This window comes from Calypte anna, chromosome 12, assembly GCF_003957555.1.
Source record: "Calypte anna isolate BGI_N300 chromosome 12, bCalAnn1_v1.p, whole genome shotgun sequence".
NCBI classification, from domain to species: Eukaryota; Metazoa; Chordata; class Aves; order Apodiformes; family Trochilidae; genus Calypte; species Calypte anna.
The window spans coordinates 3,669,890-3,687,331 of NC_044258.1; the positions used below are offsets into that span (position 1 = coordinate 3,669,890).

General features: G+C 39.0%; 1 protein-coding gene across 1 annotated transcript in view; it reads right to left on the reverse strand.

Moving 5' to 3' along the window:
- NUP210 (nucleoporin 210) overlaps positions 1-17,442 on the reverse strand; it is a 64,633-nt gene that overhangs the window by 22,319 nt on the left and 24,872 nt on the right. The window contains exons 12-20 of the mRNA XM_030458662.1: positions 14,763-14,918; positions 11,713-11,911; positions 9,824-9,969; positions 7,633-7,854; positions 6,216-6,389; positions 4,752-4,944; positions 4,341-4,447; positions 2,448-2,552; positions 2,214-2,315 (exon numbers count right to left, since the gene is read on the reverse strand). Coding sequence (XP_030314522.1) covers positions 2,214-2,315; positions 2,448-2,552; positions 4,341-4,447; positions 4,752-4,944; positions 6,216-6,389; positions 7,633-7,854; positions 9,824-9,969; positions 11,713-11,911; positions 14,763-14,918 — 1,404 coding nt within the window. The remainder of the gene's footprint in view (positions 1-2,213; positions 2,316-2,447; positions 2,553-4,340; positions 4,448-4,751; positions 4,945-6,215; positions 6,390-7,632; positions 7,855-9,823; positions 9,970-11,712; positions 11,912-14,762; positions 14,919-17,442) is intronic.

The window sequence follows — 17,442 nt, forward strand, 5'->3', positions numbered from 1 at the left end:
GCCTGACCTTGTCACACACCTCAGGGATGATCCCAACTACTCTCTGCACCTTCACCAGGGACAGTGACAGATGTTTAGTGTCCTATTTTTATGCACTCATCTGGTTTATGAAGTTGAACTCTGAAACAAGGGGTGTTGGACAGCAAGGTCCCCCATTCAAAGGAATTTAATAGAATTCATAGCAATATTTGGCAGCACTACAGGAATGAGCAGTAAGGGCAGTACAAAGAGCTGACATTTTGTTTGCTGCGGGCACTGCTATTACTTTTGCCTCAAATATGAAGGAATATCATAGAATGGTTTGTGATGGAGGGGACCTTAAAGCTCATCCATTCCCAATCCCTGCATGTGCAGGGACACCTCCCCCAGCCCAGGGTGCTCCAAGCCCCATCCAACCTGGGCTGAGACACTGCCAGGGATGGGGCAGCCACAGCTTCCCTGGGAAACCTGGGCCAGGGGCTCAGCACCCTCACAGTGAATAATGTCTTCCCAATGTCTAAACTACATGTCCCCTTTTCCAATTTTAAGCCACTACCCCTCACCCTATCATTTTAATAAATACCAGCTTTCAGAACAGCAGCAGTCCCCCAAGGGGATGATGGCTCCTACAGGTGGTAGGGGCATATATCAACACATAGTCATGGCAGGCAGAGAAGGAGAAGTGGTCAGGAGGAGGCAGCCAGCATGACCAGGAGGAGGAAGAGGTATTGGAGTTCAGTTTGGGGTGAAGAGGAGAGAAAAGAAGCCACCAGAGTGGAGAGCTGAAAGGGGAAGCACAGCTACTACAATTCAGAAAAATATTTCTGCCCCAGGTACCTCTTCTCATCTCCTCATCTCCTGTTCTCATCTCCCATGAGGTATCCAGTATCCAGCACATGCTGCTGTTACCACTATTCATTGTCCTTCCATGCTACCACTCAGGTCCAGAAAAGCTGCCAAGAACAGAGTAAGAGCTACAGAATTCATTCTTAGCAGCCCCAGTAACAAGTCTGAGAATCACCATTCCAGACAACTTGAATTTAGTTGCTCAGAATAGTTTATGATTAGCACCAAAAAACTTTTTAAATGTGGGGGAGGTTCGATTTTTTTTTTTCAAAATAGGTTTTTTAAGCAGTTAAAAAGTTTCCTCTCCTTTTATCTGACATGTAGTTAAAATAAATCTCTTTTTGTACTTCACAAAGCCTATCTTGCTGGTGCTGTTCCACCACTTCAGTTAGCTGCTCTCTCCTGAAATGATCTTGTGTCCATCAGCTGAAGCACTGCTAAACCCAGGAGTGAGATCTGACTGAAAACTGTTAAAGATTTGAAACAGTGTACAAAGTACAAAAATAAGCTCATCTCTTTTTCCCCACCTCTGTGCCTAGCTGACTGTTAGAAAAACATTCCCACCTTGCACTTCCAGCAGTTAGAGACAATCAGAATGTTTCACCAATACCTTGGTATTCTCAAGTATGAAAAACAATCCACCTTTATCATCATTATTTTGCAACTTCATCCATGTTATTTTTTACAAGATAAATCTGCAATTTATGAATTTGTAAAGATGACTCTTTAAAGCAACTTTTGTCATTTACAACTCTTGTCTAATGAAATGCAAATATATTAGTTTTATTGTTGCTCACTATAGAATCCATCTTGTATTCTAGGCCTGGAAGAAGTCAAGCATAATTGTAGTTTAGTTCCATCTTCTAGTAGAAAAGTGAACAAAAAACTTGATTCAGAGATCAGAAATCAACTCTTTAACAGATATTTCTTCACAAAACCAGGATGAAACACTCTGATAGCAAAATATCCTGGAACAGCACTTGAAGATTTTGCAGGTCTCATAGGTACTGGCTTGCAACAAATACTCTGATATTATTCCATAAACCCATTAATCTTTTGTATAGCACTTGTGAATAATTCTGTCACATTACTCTTCAAATTGTGTTTAGGAAATCAGGAACATTTTACTGCAAAATTGTAGTGTGTAAAGAAAAACTTGGCACTGGCTTTTATCTTGTACAGAGTATCACAGCTGTAGTAAAACCACTTCCTACATCCAAAACTGCTAGTGCAAAGATCCCTGCCTAAAACTTGAATATGATAGGCAAAAATATCAAAGATTCAGCTATTGCCTCTCTGTCCACGTGCACTGGAAAAAAACCAATAGTGATGAAACTGTAGAACAATATTCAGAATGACAGAGACAGAAAATAAAATACTTCACTCACCAAAGCAATACCTTGAGTCTCCTCATAAGACACTCTTACAACATTTGCAACACTGGTGTTTATGAAAAAATATCCAGAACCTTCTTTGATGAAAAGTTCTGCCTGCAAACCCAGAAAAGCATTCAAAATTAGATTTCATCTTTCTAGAATGCTAAAACTGGAATCCTTACACATATCCTATTAGTTTGGATGTTTTCCTCCCTACAGCTGGAAAGTAGCAGAGTAATTCCTTACCTGTATGTCAGGATGATTGTAAATAGAGACATCAGTGGGGTTCACTTTCACATCTTCCACTAGTATCAGTTCAATAGTGGCAGACACTGGGAGAAGAGTTTCATACTGAAAGAAACAATTTCTGCTGTTACAGAAAACACCAGAGTCACAAAATGGTGCAAGTCTCTGGTACAGGCAGGAAAGGGTGCTTAGAGTAGATGAATAAGCCAGAGCTGGAGAAATTTAGGTTAACAGAATGTCCACAGGATCTGGTAATTGTGTCAGCTGCTGGTTCTTCTCTACAGGTAAGGTCAGGTACAAGACATTCTGCAGCTCTGAGCACAATACAGAACAAAGGGCTAAGTATTAAAGATGTAGCAGAGTCAGTTAACCAACCCTGGCACAGGATATTAACTGAGACATCTTATCAGTTTACACAGAATGCTAAAGCATAGAGCCAGGATGTTTGCTTCTTCAAGCTCAGCTTTTTAGGATTCTTCCTAGGAGCCACCAAAAGAAATTAATCCTTAAATGTATGTACATAAACACTGGACCAGATGCAAGTTTAGTCATTCACTCATAATAACATTATCTTAGAATTGGAAAATGTTTTTAAGAGGAAGTTAATGTTATGTGCCCACTTCACCTAATTACTAGAATTATTTCCTTCATGTAGAAAGGATGTCATCTTACCCTAATGACTTAATAGGATGGTCCACTTAAACATGCAACAATGATCAAGACATCCTAATATACCTCTATAATCAATTATACTTTTATTTCTGGTTTTGTTTGTAAGAAAGAAGTCTCAACAGATTTAAAAGCAGAATACAGGAGTATATTTCAAATGTATTTGAGAAAAACAGACAAACTGGTAAATTTGAAGAAACAAGACATAAGCTTGTGTAGTTGTAGCAGAAGTGGTATCTGTACCCTGTCTACAACTATCAGAAAGATTCCTCCCAAACTTAAACAGCAAGACAAAAAATTAACAGAATTCTGGTACCATTTTACAGTTATGTATCCCACACGGGAATAGAATAAACCTATCTGAACTTATCTGAAGTTCTCATCTGAACTTACCTAAAGCAATTTCATTGTAGAAAAGCAGGATGCTTTAAATTACTTATTAGAAATAATGTCTGCTTGTTCCATAGGCTGAAACCTGTCTTTATATTCAGGTTTTTTAAGTGACATGAGCAGAAAATTGCCATCTGCTTTCTTTGCTCCTCATCACTACTTTTCACTGGTGTTCTCCCCTGTGTTGAGTATCTACAAACTGAAATATTTCAGGGAGTGGCTAATGACTTGTAAAATTAGAGCCTAAGCTTATGGCTGGCACTGTACAAATGAGTAGTTTCTGCCTTCTGTAAAATCAGTGCAAGACCAATGGAGAAAAAACCCAAAGATTATTAGTCAGAGCCCAGATTTTACATATGGTCCACATGAGGCTCTCAGCCAGCTTTTACTCTGCTCATGCAGAACCTTTCCATCCAGCTTTGCCAGGGAAATAATACATTTGCTTTCCCCAGTGACAGCTGCATGAAGCACATGGTTGCTTTAGTGAAGGACAAGCAGCAGAGATTCACCAATTCATTACAAAATCCGAATTGAAACAAAACCAGCTAAAACAATTCTTTGTAATCCCCTGGCCCAGATGGTTTAAAAAAAACAAAAACAAAACAAAAAAAAAGGAATTGGATATATTTGATATGGACAGCAGCATGTAGTGCAGAGGAAAGCAGGAGAAAGCCATAAACATAACAGCATTGTGGTATGTGAATCTGTCTTTGGAACCAGCTATGGAGCTAGCTTATTTTTACATTACTTATGCACCAAGGAAATAAATCCATAGGAACACTACACATCAAATTTCATAGGGAAATGGAAACAAAAAGGCAGAGTTCTTAGTACCGGTGTTTTCACGTTAGCAGCCTTGAGATGGGATTGCTGGTACCCTGTTGCAGATGCAGAGATGGCAGCTGATCCAGACTCATGATGAACTTGAACAGTTTGTAAGCCTAGAATTAAACAGAAAGTCAAATGAATCTGATCATGGAGAAGAAGATTAAGTGTACATTGCTAAGCCCTTCTACTATCATTCTAAACAGACAAGGATATACTGTCTCAAGGTTCTAGGTACTGGGTTTGTTGTTTTGTTGTCTTGTTTTAAATAGCTTACACTTAAAATGCATATTGAGGATAAAATTTTCCTGCAGATCACAGTAATTTCTTTAATTTCTTTAATGAAGATCAGACATTACCAAATATATTTAGTCCTGACCTTCTTAAAATAACGAAATTCTAATTTATACTGATTCATACCATGCATTTTCTTTTGGCCGATTCCATCTTCTTTCAGAGTCAGTTCCATGGGCATCTCAGGCTCAATATTAGCTAAGGATGGTTTTGTTGATTCCCAGATAACACTAAGAGAACTGAAGTTATCAAATTTACTGCCCTGTTGGTCATATGCAGCCAAATCCAATACTGGATTGCGGTAATTTGAAACAGGAACCTGAAAAAGAAGGAATACTTTGAACTGAACAGATGCAAGAGGATTTTTTTAATAATTAAAAAATAAAATTTATGCCAAGTTCCATGAGATTTATTATACACTTATTACATGAGTAATGTTCATTAAAATGAGCCATCAGTGCAAAGTCATTAAGCTGTACTTCAACTGCAATGTTGATTGTTTTGATTTGGTTTGGGTTTTTTTGGGGGGTGGGTTTTTTTTTTTGCCAGTAAATTACCTCAAAACAAAACTAGTTGAGCTAAGGTAGTCTTTATTTCTAAAGAAATAAAGTACTGAAACAGTACTGAAATGATGAAAAATACTGCTATTTGTTGGAAGGCATTGCTTGGAATTATAGTGTTCATCTTGTGAGAGGCAGCAGCAATAAGGTGTGTGCTGATGCTGTCTGACAGAGCTAGGGAAAAAAATTAACTCTGAAGTGGCTTAGAACAGGCAAAGTGCCCTTTTCTCATCTGGTTATTACATAGAAGTTACCTAAACAATTCATCAGCTCAGTACTCACTGCAGTTTTACGAATGTAGGATGATTTTATACTTGCCTGGTAATATCAGTACAACAAACACCCAGTTTACCCAGCAGACAACATGTGACAGCTCTCATCAGGATACAGAAGAAAGAGGTCTTTGTACTTGACAGCCTACACACAAGCCTTATCCATTTATTGTGACTCAGACTTGCAAAGCTGGACACATCTGATGTCACTGAGCACCACTCACTGTATTTGCCTACAGAGGAATCTTTGCAGCAGTGCTTGTGCCTTTACTAATGAGGCACACACAGGTGTGTGCTCATGTGATGATGCATGTATGGTAAAGTATGTCTCCATGGAATAGTTAGGTTAGAATAAAGTGGTACAGGGAGAAAGTAATTCTGTTACAAACATCCACTGGAAACATTCTCCCTCACCTTTTTTCTTTTTAAAATTAAAAATAAGTTCATCTCAAGACAAGTCAGAAAGACTTCCTCTCACTGATGCTTTTTTTTTTGAGAAGCCCTAATCCAAATGTTTCTCCACGTAACTCCCATTTCCTGGTAGGACCCTTTATAAACTTGTTGGAATGATCACTGCAGGAAACTCACTTTCAGGCTGCTCTCTGCAGAAGTAGACAATGATACCAGTCTGTCCCACAACACTGGTGTTACTCCTTACCTTGCAGCAAGCCAGATACTTTATTATCTATGTGGAGATCCAAACACTGATTTTTAAGTTATAAACAACACATTCTTTTCCTGTCACACCTCAGGCTTACCACTTGCTTGTTTTGTTGCAGCAAAGGGCAGGAGAGATCAAACTGAGGGCTTCCATACACAGGAGTCAAAGTGAGTCGTGAGGGGACAGCACAGATGAACTTCACAACAGCAGGCTCCACTGCTGGGAAAGGGTTGGTGATTGTGGGGTGGTTTCCAACTGTTAAGGTAATAACCTGCACAATTATGAACACACACAGGCAAGTGAGGAAAGGAAAAAGGACTGCAGAGTTCAAGCAGATTCTATTTCGCACACCTCAGTTACACCCTCGTGCCAGAATGAACAAGAAAAAAGTATGATTCCTGGGGATTTAGAGCACCATTTAGACACAGGAAGATGTAAAAGGAGGTGCCCATTTCACAGACTGTAGTAGACCATTACCAAAGTGCCACTCCAGGGAACTTTTCCCAGATATTCATGTTTATTGCTATGAAACTTGAGTCAAGCAACAAATCTTATGTAACTTAAGAAGTTAACAAGCAGGTGTTTTTCTTGCAGAGAACAGAACAATATTCATAGCTACTTCAGTCTGTTCAAAAACATCTTGTGTTTTATTTTACATTCCTTTTTTTAGGCCTCAAGAAAATAGAGAAGATATAAACACAGAAAAGGCTCTCCTAGCAGACTGAGGTAGCTCTGGTTCCCTGCTTTATCCACTCTGGGATCTGGTCTGGACTCCACTGAGGACACACAGCCAAAGCATACACAGTCAGACAACAAAAAAAAAGGTTTCTTCCTCTCTGAATTTCTGCTCACAGAAATAGCTGCACTTTGTATAGTGTCCACTGAGGAAAAGAGTTAAACAATTTGGAACACACACCAAACCAAACGTTTAGGCCTTGCAGAATTACAGGAGAAAAACATTAAATCAAAGCTAAATGCTTTACAAACTGGCCAGGGTGAGTTAAGCAAGATAAATCACTTCTGCACATTGGAGAAAATGAGACCAGGTGAAAAATTACTACAGCCACTACCACAAAGACTGCACAAATATCAGCAGTAAATTCATAGGGCTGTCATCTGTTTGAAAAACAGAATCACACTGGAAGGCAACTTGGTTAAGGAGGTCAGACAGGAGAGTCAGTTTACTGCAGAAACTTTCTGCCATGGTCCCATTTATGCAAAATTGAAGCTGCAGCTCTTAGGACCTGTTAACACCTTCTACAACATCAGGTTTCTGTGACTTGGCTTTACACTGCAGTAAACCCATCATAAACCACTTTATAACAATCTTATGAAATGCTCACTCTAAAACCTGTACCAGCATCACACTGCACAAACTATGTACTTACCCAAGTCCTTTACTGGCTTATTGCAACAGCTGCTTGTTACCCAGTACCATAAATCTGTCTGAAGCCTGTTCCCAGTTGCCTTAGCTCAGTTTTTGATGGAGGGAAATACAAACATCTGGCACTTACCTGCTCTCCCAGGCTTTTGCAAGATGCTCTAACCCAGTGCTGGATGTTATTTCGGGATGTAGGAGGTCCAAATAACATCAGACCAATACTCTCTGCATCCTCAGCAGTGATGTTCCTGAAGAACTTTGAGGGCTCTTGTACCCATGGCCTAGGTCCTCCTTCAAATAACATATCTTTAGAGGAACCCAAAGTCACTAAAGCAACAGCTGGAGGATCAACAGTCTGTAATGAATAAGGTACAAAGCAGTGATTCCATTTCAGTTTGGTTGTACTTAGCAAAAAACCCCTTCCTTCTTAATGGAAAAGCTAGATGTATTATTTTGATTAGGCTATGATTTTTCCCATAATCCCAGAATTCTGTCCAGTTGGAATACATTGATTGGAACCCATGGAGGATTCAAAGAAAAGTTTTAACTACATTATAATTACATCTTTTTCATGAAGAGTTACAACTTAAGAAAGACCCTGAATATACTCTTCTGAGCACAAAGAGAAAACATTCTACAACATTTGAAAAACAGATAGTCCTTTAAATCAGTAAATTTTTACTCTTTAAAAATCCTTTCACTTGACAGTGCTCTCTCCAGCACAGTTCTGTGCATATAATTGTTTCCCTATCTAAGTTTACTTCCAGTCTCTACATTAAGTTGTATATTGATGTGCACCACTGGGACAGCCTGAGCTGTTTATTGTCACAGAAATGAACCTGACATTTTAATTCACAATAACCATTTGTAGTTTGAGTTCCATAACATCGTATTACTCAGGAGTTTAGAAAGAAAGAAACAGCAGCTAACTTAAAGGATGGTTCAGTTCTTTCCACAGGTGCTTTTGGCAGGGAGAGAGAGAGAAGAAATGGGAAGCACTGGCATAAATGTTCCTCTTTTCTCCCACTTATTCCCTGGTTGTCTCTGTAATATAAAGGTAAAAATCCATTGTGATACAATGAGATTTAGTTTTGAGTGCCTTTCTCCCTTTTGATTCCTGTTTAACTTTCTTTCCCTTATTAGGCTATAATTTTTTATTTTTTTAAAAATTATATATACATATATATATATGTGTGTGTGTGTGTATATAATATAAATAATATATACATATAAGTAATAGGTTTAAAAATATATATGAAAAAAGCCTTATTAAAGGGACTATGCCCCTCCTATGGGCTGCCAAAACCAGAAAAGTTTACACATGCTGCTCAGGATATCTTGTCATCTTCACAGAATCAGAGAATGGCTTGAGTTGGGAGGGACCTTAAAGTTATCATCTACTTCCCACTTCAAAGAACCTATCTTCAAAGAATTATACTCAACTATACAATACCTTTGATAGAAAAAGACATTTAAAAAATAAAATCAACATTACAGTCACAAATTTGCATGATTTGCACAAGCTTTGTTCCAGATTTGGGGAGAGAAGCTGTAGCCAAACACATTTGACTTCAGCTCTGCAGACTCAGTGCTCCTCGATATCTGAAGATGAGGCTAACACTAGCATACAAATTTTCAGATTTCCTCACACTAGCCCTTGTCCTTGGGTTCATTCTTCATGTCTTCTCTACTCAACTGCCCAACAGTGAAATATGTTTCTCTCATTTGTAGGGAAAAAAGCATACATTTTAACTGCCATGTAAACAAGTCAGTGTTGCCTTCTTGCAAATACCAGTTTACACATCATGAAAGCTCAAGTTGTAAGCTGAGTCCTTACATTTGCTGTTACAGACAAAGGATCATGACTGCCCCCCTTATTACCTTATAAAATTAAACTTTAATCAAGTAAAACAGACAGTCATGAAACCATTTGAGTCTCACATAGTATTCAACCCATCTAGAGGGTGGTGAAAAGTAATTTATAATATTAATTGTGACTTTTTTGCCAAAACTAACCCAAAAATAGGCAGGGGTAACTGATTCACTTGCCAATGCAGAAACTGAAACAATTTGTCACTTTACTGTCTCACTGCTCACTCCCTTCTATAGCTGCCTGGCAAGTCCATGTAGCAACTGGACATAAGCTCCACAGAGAAAGGGCTAAAACACCGTTTCCCAAAATAGCCCATATGATTTTTGTTCTTGTGAATCAACCACTCACCTAATTTCTTTCAAACATACTCACTATGTACTATCAACTTGCTGTATGTCATTTAAAGGCTTTTAAAGTGATGGACTGCTCTAGCAAGAGAGGAAACACTTACTTTTAATGGTAGATAAGCAGCAATGGTGATGCTGGCACTGAGGTGGACGTGACCGTGGGTGTAACTCACAACAAGTGTTGTGTATCCTTGAGTTTCAGCTTTCACTCTGACACCACTACAAAACTCAGCAGTTGGCCTAAGCCTTCCTGTCAGAATAATTAAAGATATAAAAACACGTATTTGGAGAGAAAGGACATTTTAATTTTGCACTTTAATGCAATTTCAACATGGTTTTTTTCCACAGAAGCACTTCCACCAGCAGAAGTATGTAGATTGGTGTTCTTCAAACAAATAGGTAAAAATTTCACTATTGTCTTTCATCTCAAACCAAACACATCCACATCTTACAAACTTCTTTAGGTTCATACTGTCCTAAAAAGCACGTTACTTACATTCTAGCTTTTGCAGAATATTTTCAGCTTGCTGTTCCAAAACGAAACTGGCTTCCAATTAAGCACAAGTAAGTTAAGCTGCTTAGACAAGTTTTCCTGCACAGAAGTTCAACTGTAGGCAATACAACATTTCTCCAGCTGAAGGCAAACTACATACATTAAATTCTCTGCTTACTTTGAGGACATTTTGGGTTTGGGTTTATTTTTTCTTTTTTTGAAACAAACACTGCAACAGCATGCTACATAGAGACATGTAAAATAGTTGCCTCTCATGCAAGCAGATGCAGACTGGTTTTACTGGTCAGAAGCATAGAAAGGAGCCTCCATACAAGAAACACTTGGAAAAAAAAAAAAAAAGAAAAAAAGAAAAATCAATGAAACATCTAAATGTCACATTGAATTCAGCAGACACAGGAATAAGCACATTTTTCTATGTCCACTCAGCCCAGCAACATTATTGGCAGCCTTTAAAAACAACATGCGTACTCCATTTTCTTCGTAAACTTGACAAGAGGCATTCCCTAAAACAGTGACCTGAACAAAGAACACCGTCCTATAAAGACACTATAAAAGTACTGCCCAAGTTAATTTGGGCAAAGCAGCTACTAATCTTAAGTTTTCTTGTAAGTCTTCCAATGCTCCCTCAAAACAGAGTATATGTGGACCTCTCTTATCAGAAAAGCCATTAGCATTGTTACAGAAGCATGTTAAAATTACTAAATCAGTAGAAAGACATAGGGGAAACTATACATTGCCCAATAAAGCACTTGCCAAAACGCCCTCAGAGTCCCCCAAACAAAAAATGATGTAAAAGCAATGTATGTCTTAGCAACACCTTAATTATAGAATGATAGAATAGTTTGGGCTGGAAGGGACCTTAAAGCTCATCCAGTCCCACCCCCTGCATGGGCAGGGACACCTCCCACAGCCCAGGGTGCTCCAAGCCCCATCCAACCTGGGCTGAGACACTGCCAGGGATGGGGCAGCCACAGCTTCTCTGGGCAGCCTGGGCCAGGGGCTCAGCACCCTCACAGGAAAGAATTTCTTCCTAATGCCCAACCTCAATCTCCCCTCTTCAAGTTTTAACCCATTTCCCTTGTCCTCTCACTACACCCCATGTCTAAAGCCCTCCCCCAGCTTTCTTGTAGCCCCTTCAGATATTGGAAGGCTGCTCTGAGCTCACCTGGGAGCCTCCTCTTCTCCAGGCTGAACAACCCCAATCCCTCAGCCTGGCTTCCAGGGAGGTGCTCAGCCCTCTGAGCATTTCAGTGGCTCTGCTCTGGGCACCTTCCAGGAGCTCTGTGTCCTTCTGATCTTGGGGACTCCAGAACTGGACACAGGACTCCAGGAGGGGTCTCACAAGAGTAGAGGGGAAGAATCCCCTCCCTCAACTGGCTGGCTCTGCTTCTTTCAATTGTTGTCTCTGGTAGCCTGACCATGCCTTTCAAGTGAGGAACTTAGAAATTTAACTTTCATAACAGGAGAGGATCAAATCACCTTGAAGTGGCCTGAACACACCACGGTTTTCTACTTCCACAACAAGGTCAAAGTGTGAGCAGTCACTGAGGGGCACGGTCTCATCCGTTTCAACATTTGTGAGGCCATTAATCCTCAGGGGCAGTTCCAGTGTTTGGCCAACACGTGCTTCAACTTGGCATGGCATGAACTCCATCCCACTAGGTTCAGTTACATACACCTGGAGGAGGAAAGAGACAATGTATGAACACAACTCCACAAGACAGTACCAGGAAAAAAAAAAAAAAGAAAAAAAAAATAGACTTCCATATACTCTCCTTATACTCTCCTTATTTTAATTAGCCCTCTTCTCCTAGATGATGACTTTCCTCTGATGGCTGTAACCAACTCTTCTTGGATTCAACATTGATTTTGTTTACCTGCTGCAGAATGGTATAAGGAAGGGCCATGAAAAGCTTTTATTTTAGTGCTCTTTTCCTGTAACAGCCCAAGTTCACACTAGCTTGGTGATCCTTTTACTGTTACTTCTTAGGTCTTTGTTGATTTCAAAGTATAGACTAAGTTGTGTGATATCTCCAAGAGATGCTACCACCAACTGGTACAGACTATGTACCCAACTTTCACAATATCAATACTTGAGCTAGACCTGAAATAGTTAGCAAGGCTCCCTCACCTCCATCAGAAGCAGGTATGTAGAAGTTAAAGGAACTAATGGCCCAAACATTTCCCCAGTGGCTTTTTTTAATTTCTTGTATTTCTGTTGGCAAAGCATATTTTAAAGCTGTCCAGGGCTCAACATTTCCCCGCAGTAATTATGCCAGAAATCAAAAAAAAAAAGTGAACCACTACCTGCTGCCTAATCTAACAACCTTATGCTTCCTCAAGTAATGTTTATGTGTGAGATACTTGAAATCAAAAGCATTACTTTCAGAAATGAGACTGGTAGAAACAGATCTTCCTTGTTGTAACAGCTGATGCATTGATGTACAAAACTTTCTGGTTTTGTTACTCTGATTTGCTACCTCTTCCATTAACATTAAACAATCCACCAGGGACTCACTGCATATTTCATAGCAATCACTATGATCAAAGCTTTTAATTTGCAGTATCTTAACTTCCTAACCATCTGCAGCTGGCTTCAGGATAGAGTTTTAATCCATGGGGTGCAGAATTAAACCTGTAATCCTGTGGAACACAGTTTAACTATTCCTACAATTTGCTTGCTGAGTTGGTGTCAGTAAATAAAACACTTCAGAGTCATCCTACACAGAATGGGATTCCTAACACAAGAAAAAGGAACTAAAAAATAACCTCTACAAATTGTGCAATACACTGCTCTGAAAGCTCACATGGAGAGGAATACTTTTTCTGCCTTCAGGCTTTGCCTTATGATTGAGGACAGGAAGTTTCAACTGAAAAATCTTCATTCCTGTATCTCCTACCTCTTAACTGGCAGTTTCAGAGAAGATTTGTAAACTAAAGTCTGCACAACTTTTGTGTCATTTTGTTACTCATTTCAGTCATTATTTTCAGCATGAAGTTTAATACCTCTCAAATCTATAGCAGAATTGACATAAGTTACTTTTAATCAAAAGCCCCAGCATTAGTAGATGCAGTTGTAAAACTTGGTCGGAAAGATCTTTCCCAAAACATAAGTATCTTTTAAAGAAAAAAAGATATCTGCTTACATTATCTTCTTCCAAAACTCTCTCCATCATGGAACAGACTTGGCAGTCCTAACCAAACATTTTTTAACACTTCCATCAGAAGGGACTTTGGTGCACCAGAAGTGCAATACAACAATTACAGCAGCACTGCATGTGGGAATACTTAAAAATTATGAGGTATTTTGTATAGTTAATGTATGTATATTTGATGCAATCAGGTTGTTCCCCACCAGCTGCTAAATTACATCCATGTGTCCTGAAGGAAGGTGCACTGCCCAGGGCTGGCAAGACGTGCTTCCTAAATCAACTTGTATGCTCCCTTAGAAATAAAGACCATCACCTTTACAAAGCTTTAGCCAGATGGAGGTTGTTTGCCAGCCCAAAGAGCATCTGCCTGGCATAAACAAATCTATTTAATTTATGACCAGGCAGTTACACAAACACAGCCTCTGGAGCACAGATCAGTCACACGTGCTCAGTACACTACCCCTTATTTTTTGTGAGGTCAGGAGCAAATTTCCTCTTCTCTGTCAGGTTTCCATTCCAATGCTGAGCTCTTAACAAAAGGCACAATTAAAGCACAGATCAAATGCCTGAATCTGTGAAGACAGCTAAGTAGCATGACTACAGAGTAGCAAATATACACCACAGCAGTACTTACTTTTAGTTTCCATACTATTTAGTTTCTACTTCTATTTAGTTTCATTGAGGACAACCACTTGTATGCAATTGACACAAAGAGGTATTCCCAGGTCAACAACATTCCAGAGAAAAATATTCAAGATTGTAGATTTACAGTGTAAACCAGAGCAGCAGCTTCACTTGTCTGCACAATTTTCCTGTGGGGCCATTACATGTAGTGTCCCTGACCATATCCTGAGAACAGGGTATGATTTGCACAGAGACCAAAAAATCCCTCTTGGGAGGTATATTTTTCATTCCCACTTTCTCCCAGTTTTCCTAAAAGATTATTTTTTTCTTGGCCAGGTTTGGTATCTCGATTCACTATGTGGCAGTGTATTGATTTCAGCCACTCCTCTAGGCAGGCATTTCCTTCTGCATCTTGATGGTATCTGTCATTCCTTTATATTGAGGGAAAACACTCACCCCTTAGCCTGCAGAATGCAATTTTAGTCTGGCCTGTGTGCTTAGATGGCTAAGCCAGTAGTAAATTACTATTTCCTTCTTGCACTCAAAGCTCAGAGAAGGGCAAAAATGTGAGTAAAGTTAATGAAGTGGACAGATCTTAAATCCCCAGAAGCACAAACTCAAACTGAGCACTTAACCTGCCACAGGGCAGGCAGAAAAATCTCAAAAGGCAGAAAAATTGGGAACATTTTGAAAAGGTGAAGGGCATTCTCAGCTTTTTCACTGTTTCCAAAAGCCAGGGAAAATAAGTTTTACCTTCATTTCTCCATAATGCAATGGATTCTGAACATCAACTGCCTGAATAACACTGACACCAATATCACTTCCAGTTGTCATTACTCCTTTGACTGTCACTGTAGCAACTGCCTGGTTAGAATAGGACCAGCTGAAATTTCCACTTCCACCATCAGCCTAGAACACAGAAAGAAAATCTTTCGAATATTTTATAAAATATATGGTACTCACATTTCTCAGCTGTCAAGCCTTTGAATATCTTGCACAAAAAACAGGGACACATGGAGCAGCAATGCTATGATTGAGTAAATACAAACAAAAATAACACCTCAGAACTTGCAAATAAGCAAGGTGAAATAAGAGATGAGAAGATTACTACCCTTCATTCATCTTAATTCCAGCTTTCTTATGCTTTCATTATGCTTTCTTTTATCCTACATGCTCACCAGTGCTATTTCACCCAAATCTCTCTCAGCTGCTAAGAAGCCTGATGCTTACAGCTCCCAGTGACTGACAGAGCCACCATAGCATTTCACAAATGGCACACTGGAGGGCTGGCACACAGGATTATTGTGCTTCTGAAAACTCCTACTGCTTCCCTGTTGCTGACAGCTAAAGTGCTGATTTGGGGTCTCAGAGCTGCTAATATGACTCTGAATACCTGCTGTCTTCTTTCAATGGGAATTGTTAAGGGATCTAAAGGGAAAGGAAAGGAAGGTGGGATGCAATGAGGCAAGCAGGGCGGGCAAAGTAAAAAAAAAGGTCATCCTTCTTGGTATTACCTCCTTATTTTTATCTTGAAAATTGGCACATCCACCTGCTCCAGTAACTGCTGTCATGGCATGAGCATCAGACACACGTGGGAACTGCCCACTCTTGCCACAAGCATTTTGAGGGGCTGCAGAATGGACAGGCTACATTATCACAATGGCTGTTCTAGGGAAGAGTCAGGAACTGCCAAATTTATAAGCTCAGATTTATCATGCAGATTCCCATAAAGAAAAAAAAAAAAAAAAAAAAAAAGACACAAAGCAGCAACAACAAATAAACCCCAACCCATCCTCTTCCTAGAGCTGTCAGCTCTTGAAGGGCTGTTTTAAATTAGAAAAGCTTGAGTGAGTGGCATTAACCTAAGAGGGGCAAGAACAACTTCCTTGATATTATGGACCAATTACTGTACCCACTGTAAGAGCACTTGGCAGCCAGGACAGGGTAATATCTGCTGCAGGTTCATATTTTATAAAGTGAAAAGCCAAAAAGCATTTTGACAACACAACCACAGTAGGTTACTGGGTGTGTAATACCAGTTACTGAAGACACAATCATTGCAATGCTGTAAAATGTATAGGTTTTAAGCAATACTGCGACCTACAAGAAATGTCTGTTGAGACGAATACTGTGCCAAATGGTTTACTGAGAACATTTTTAAAGCAAATTTTAAAAAAACAAAGAAACAAAGAAAACCCAACAACAATAACAACAAAAAATTGCCATTCCAAAATGAATTTTCAAAGTTCCATAGGATTAAAGCAAGGGTGAACATTTCTTTAACTTCTTCAGCTTTTGCACTAACTCATTCCATAATTAAAGTAAGTATGGACATGATGATAAATCTTGTCTAGAAGGACAGTGTGGAAAATAAACAAATCTAAATTATGTAGGGGCTTAGCTAATAACCTTTTCCAGAGGCAAAAAAAATAAAATAAATTTGTATATCAAAAGGAAAATAATTTCTCTTCTTCCTTCCCATGAGTATGTGCAAAACCTGATTGTAGAAAAAACTCAGGACAAAGACAAATGTATAAATAGGTATAACAGTGTGTGACAGAAGGAGAACCATGGGATGTAGTGAGAAATGTTCACACAATGTAAAGGTTCAAAATGGTTTGTAAAGATACTTTCAATTAAAGCAGAGAAATGAGCAGAAAACATGAAACTGAAATACCTAGTTCTTAATAATTCTGTGTTCTTAATAATCACCACACAAACCAGTCATCTGTCTCTGTACCAGTCAGTTTGCACTGAGGAAAGGGTAAACCAGCTTCTAGTCCAGTCCAGTGATCCACAGCCTGGTAGCTGAACTTCACTTTTACCAGTTATGGTGATGCCCTCACTAAAAAAATAAAAAGAGTCTCTATCTACTTCACAAATATGTCACAATATGTGAAGTTTTGTACCTAATGCATGAAAGGAAGGAAGGAAGATTTTTGTTTGTTTGTTTTTTGCCTTTATTTGCAACAGAAGCCATCTTATTAGTAGAAATAGGAAGAAAGCATCCAACAAAAAACAGACAGCTGACAAATTAAAACTTAAAAGTCATTCTCATACCATCTGGAAGGAGTTACTTAAGCTATAAACATTGGCTAGATCCAAAAATCCCCTTCCACTTATTTTTAGAAAAAGCATATTCACCAAATTAAAACAGTCTGACTCAAAAAACATGGAGTAGGAGGGAAACACTAACCTACAGGCAGGAACAACAGTCAATCTGTGTGCTATTGTAAACAACTGCCACTATTATTGAATGGACAGACTGAGAAATTGTTCTCAATCTCAGTAAGTGCAAACGAATTCAAATGTTGGGGGGAAAAAAAGTTTTATGGACTTAATGCAAAAAACCACAGTAAAGTGATGCAGATAATTGGAGTAACACATAGGAACGTTCTCTAGTGAGATGTGTGATAATATATGTAAGATGAGG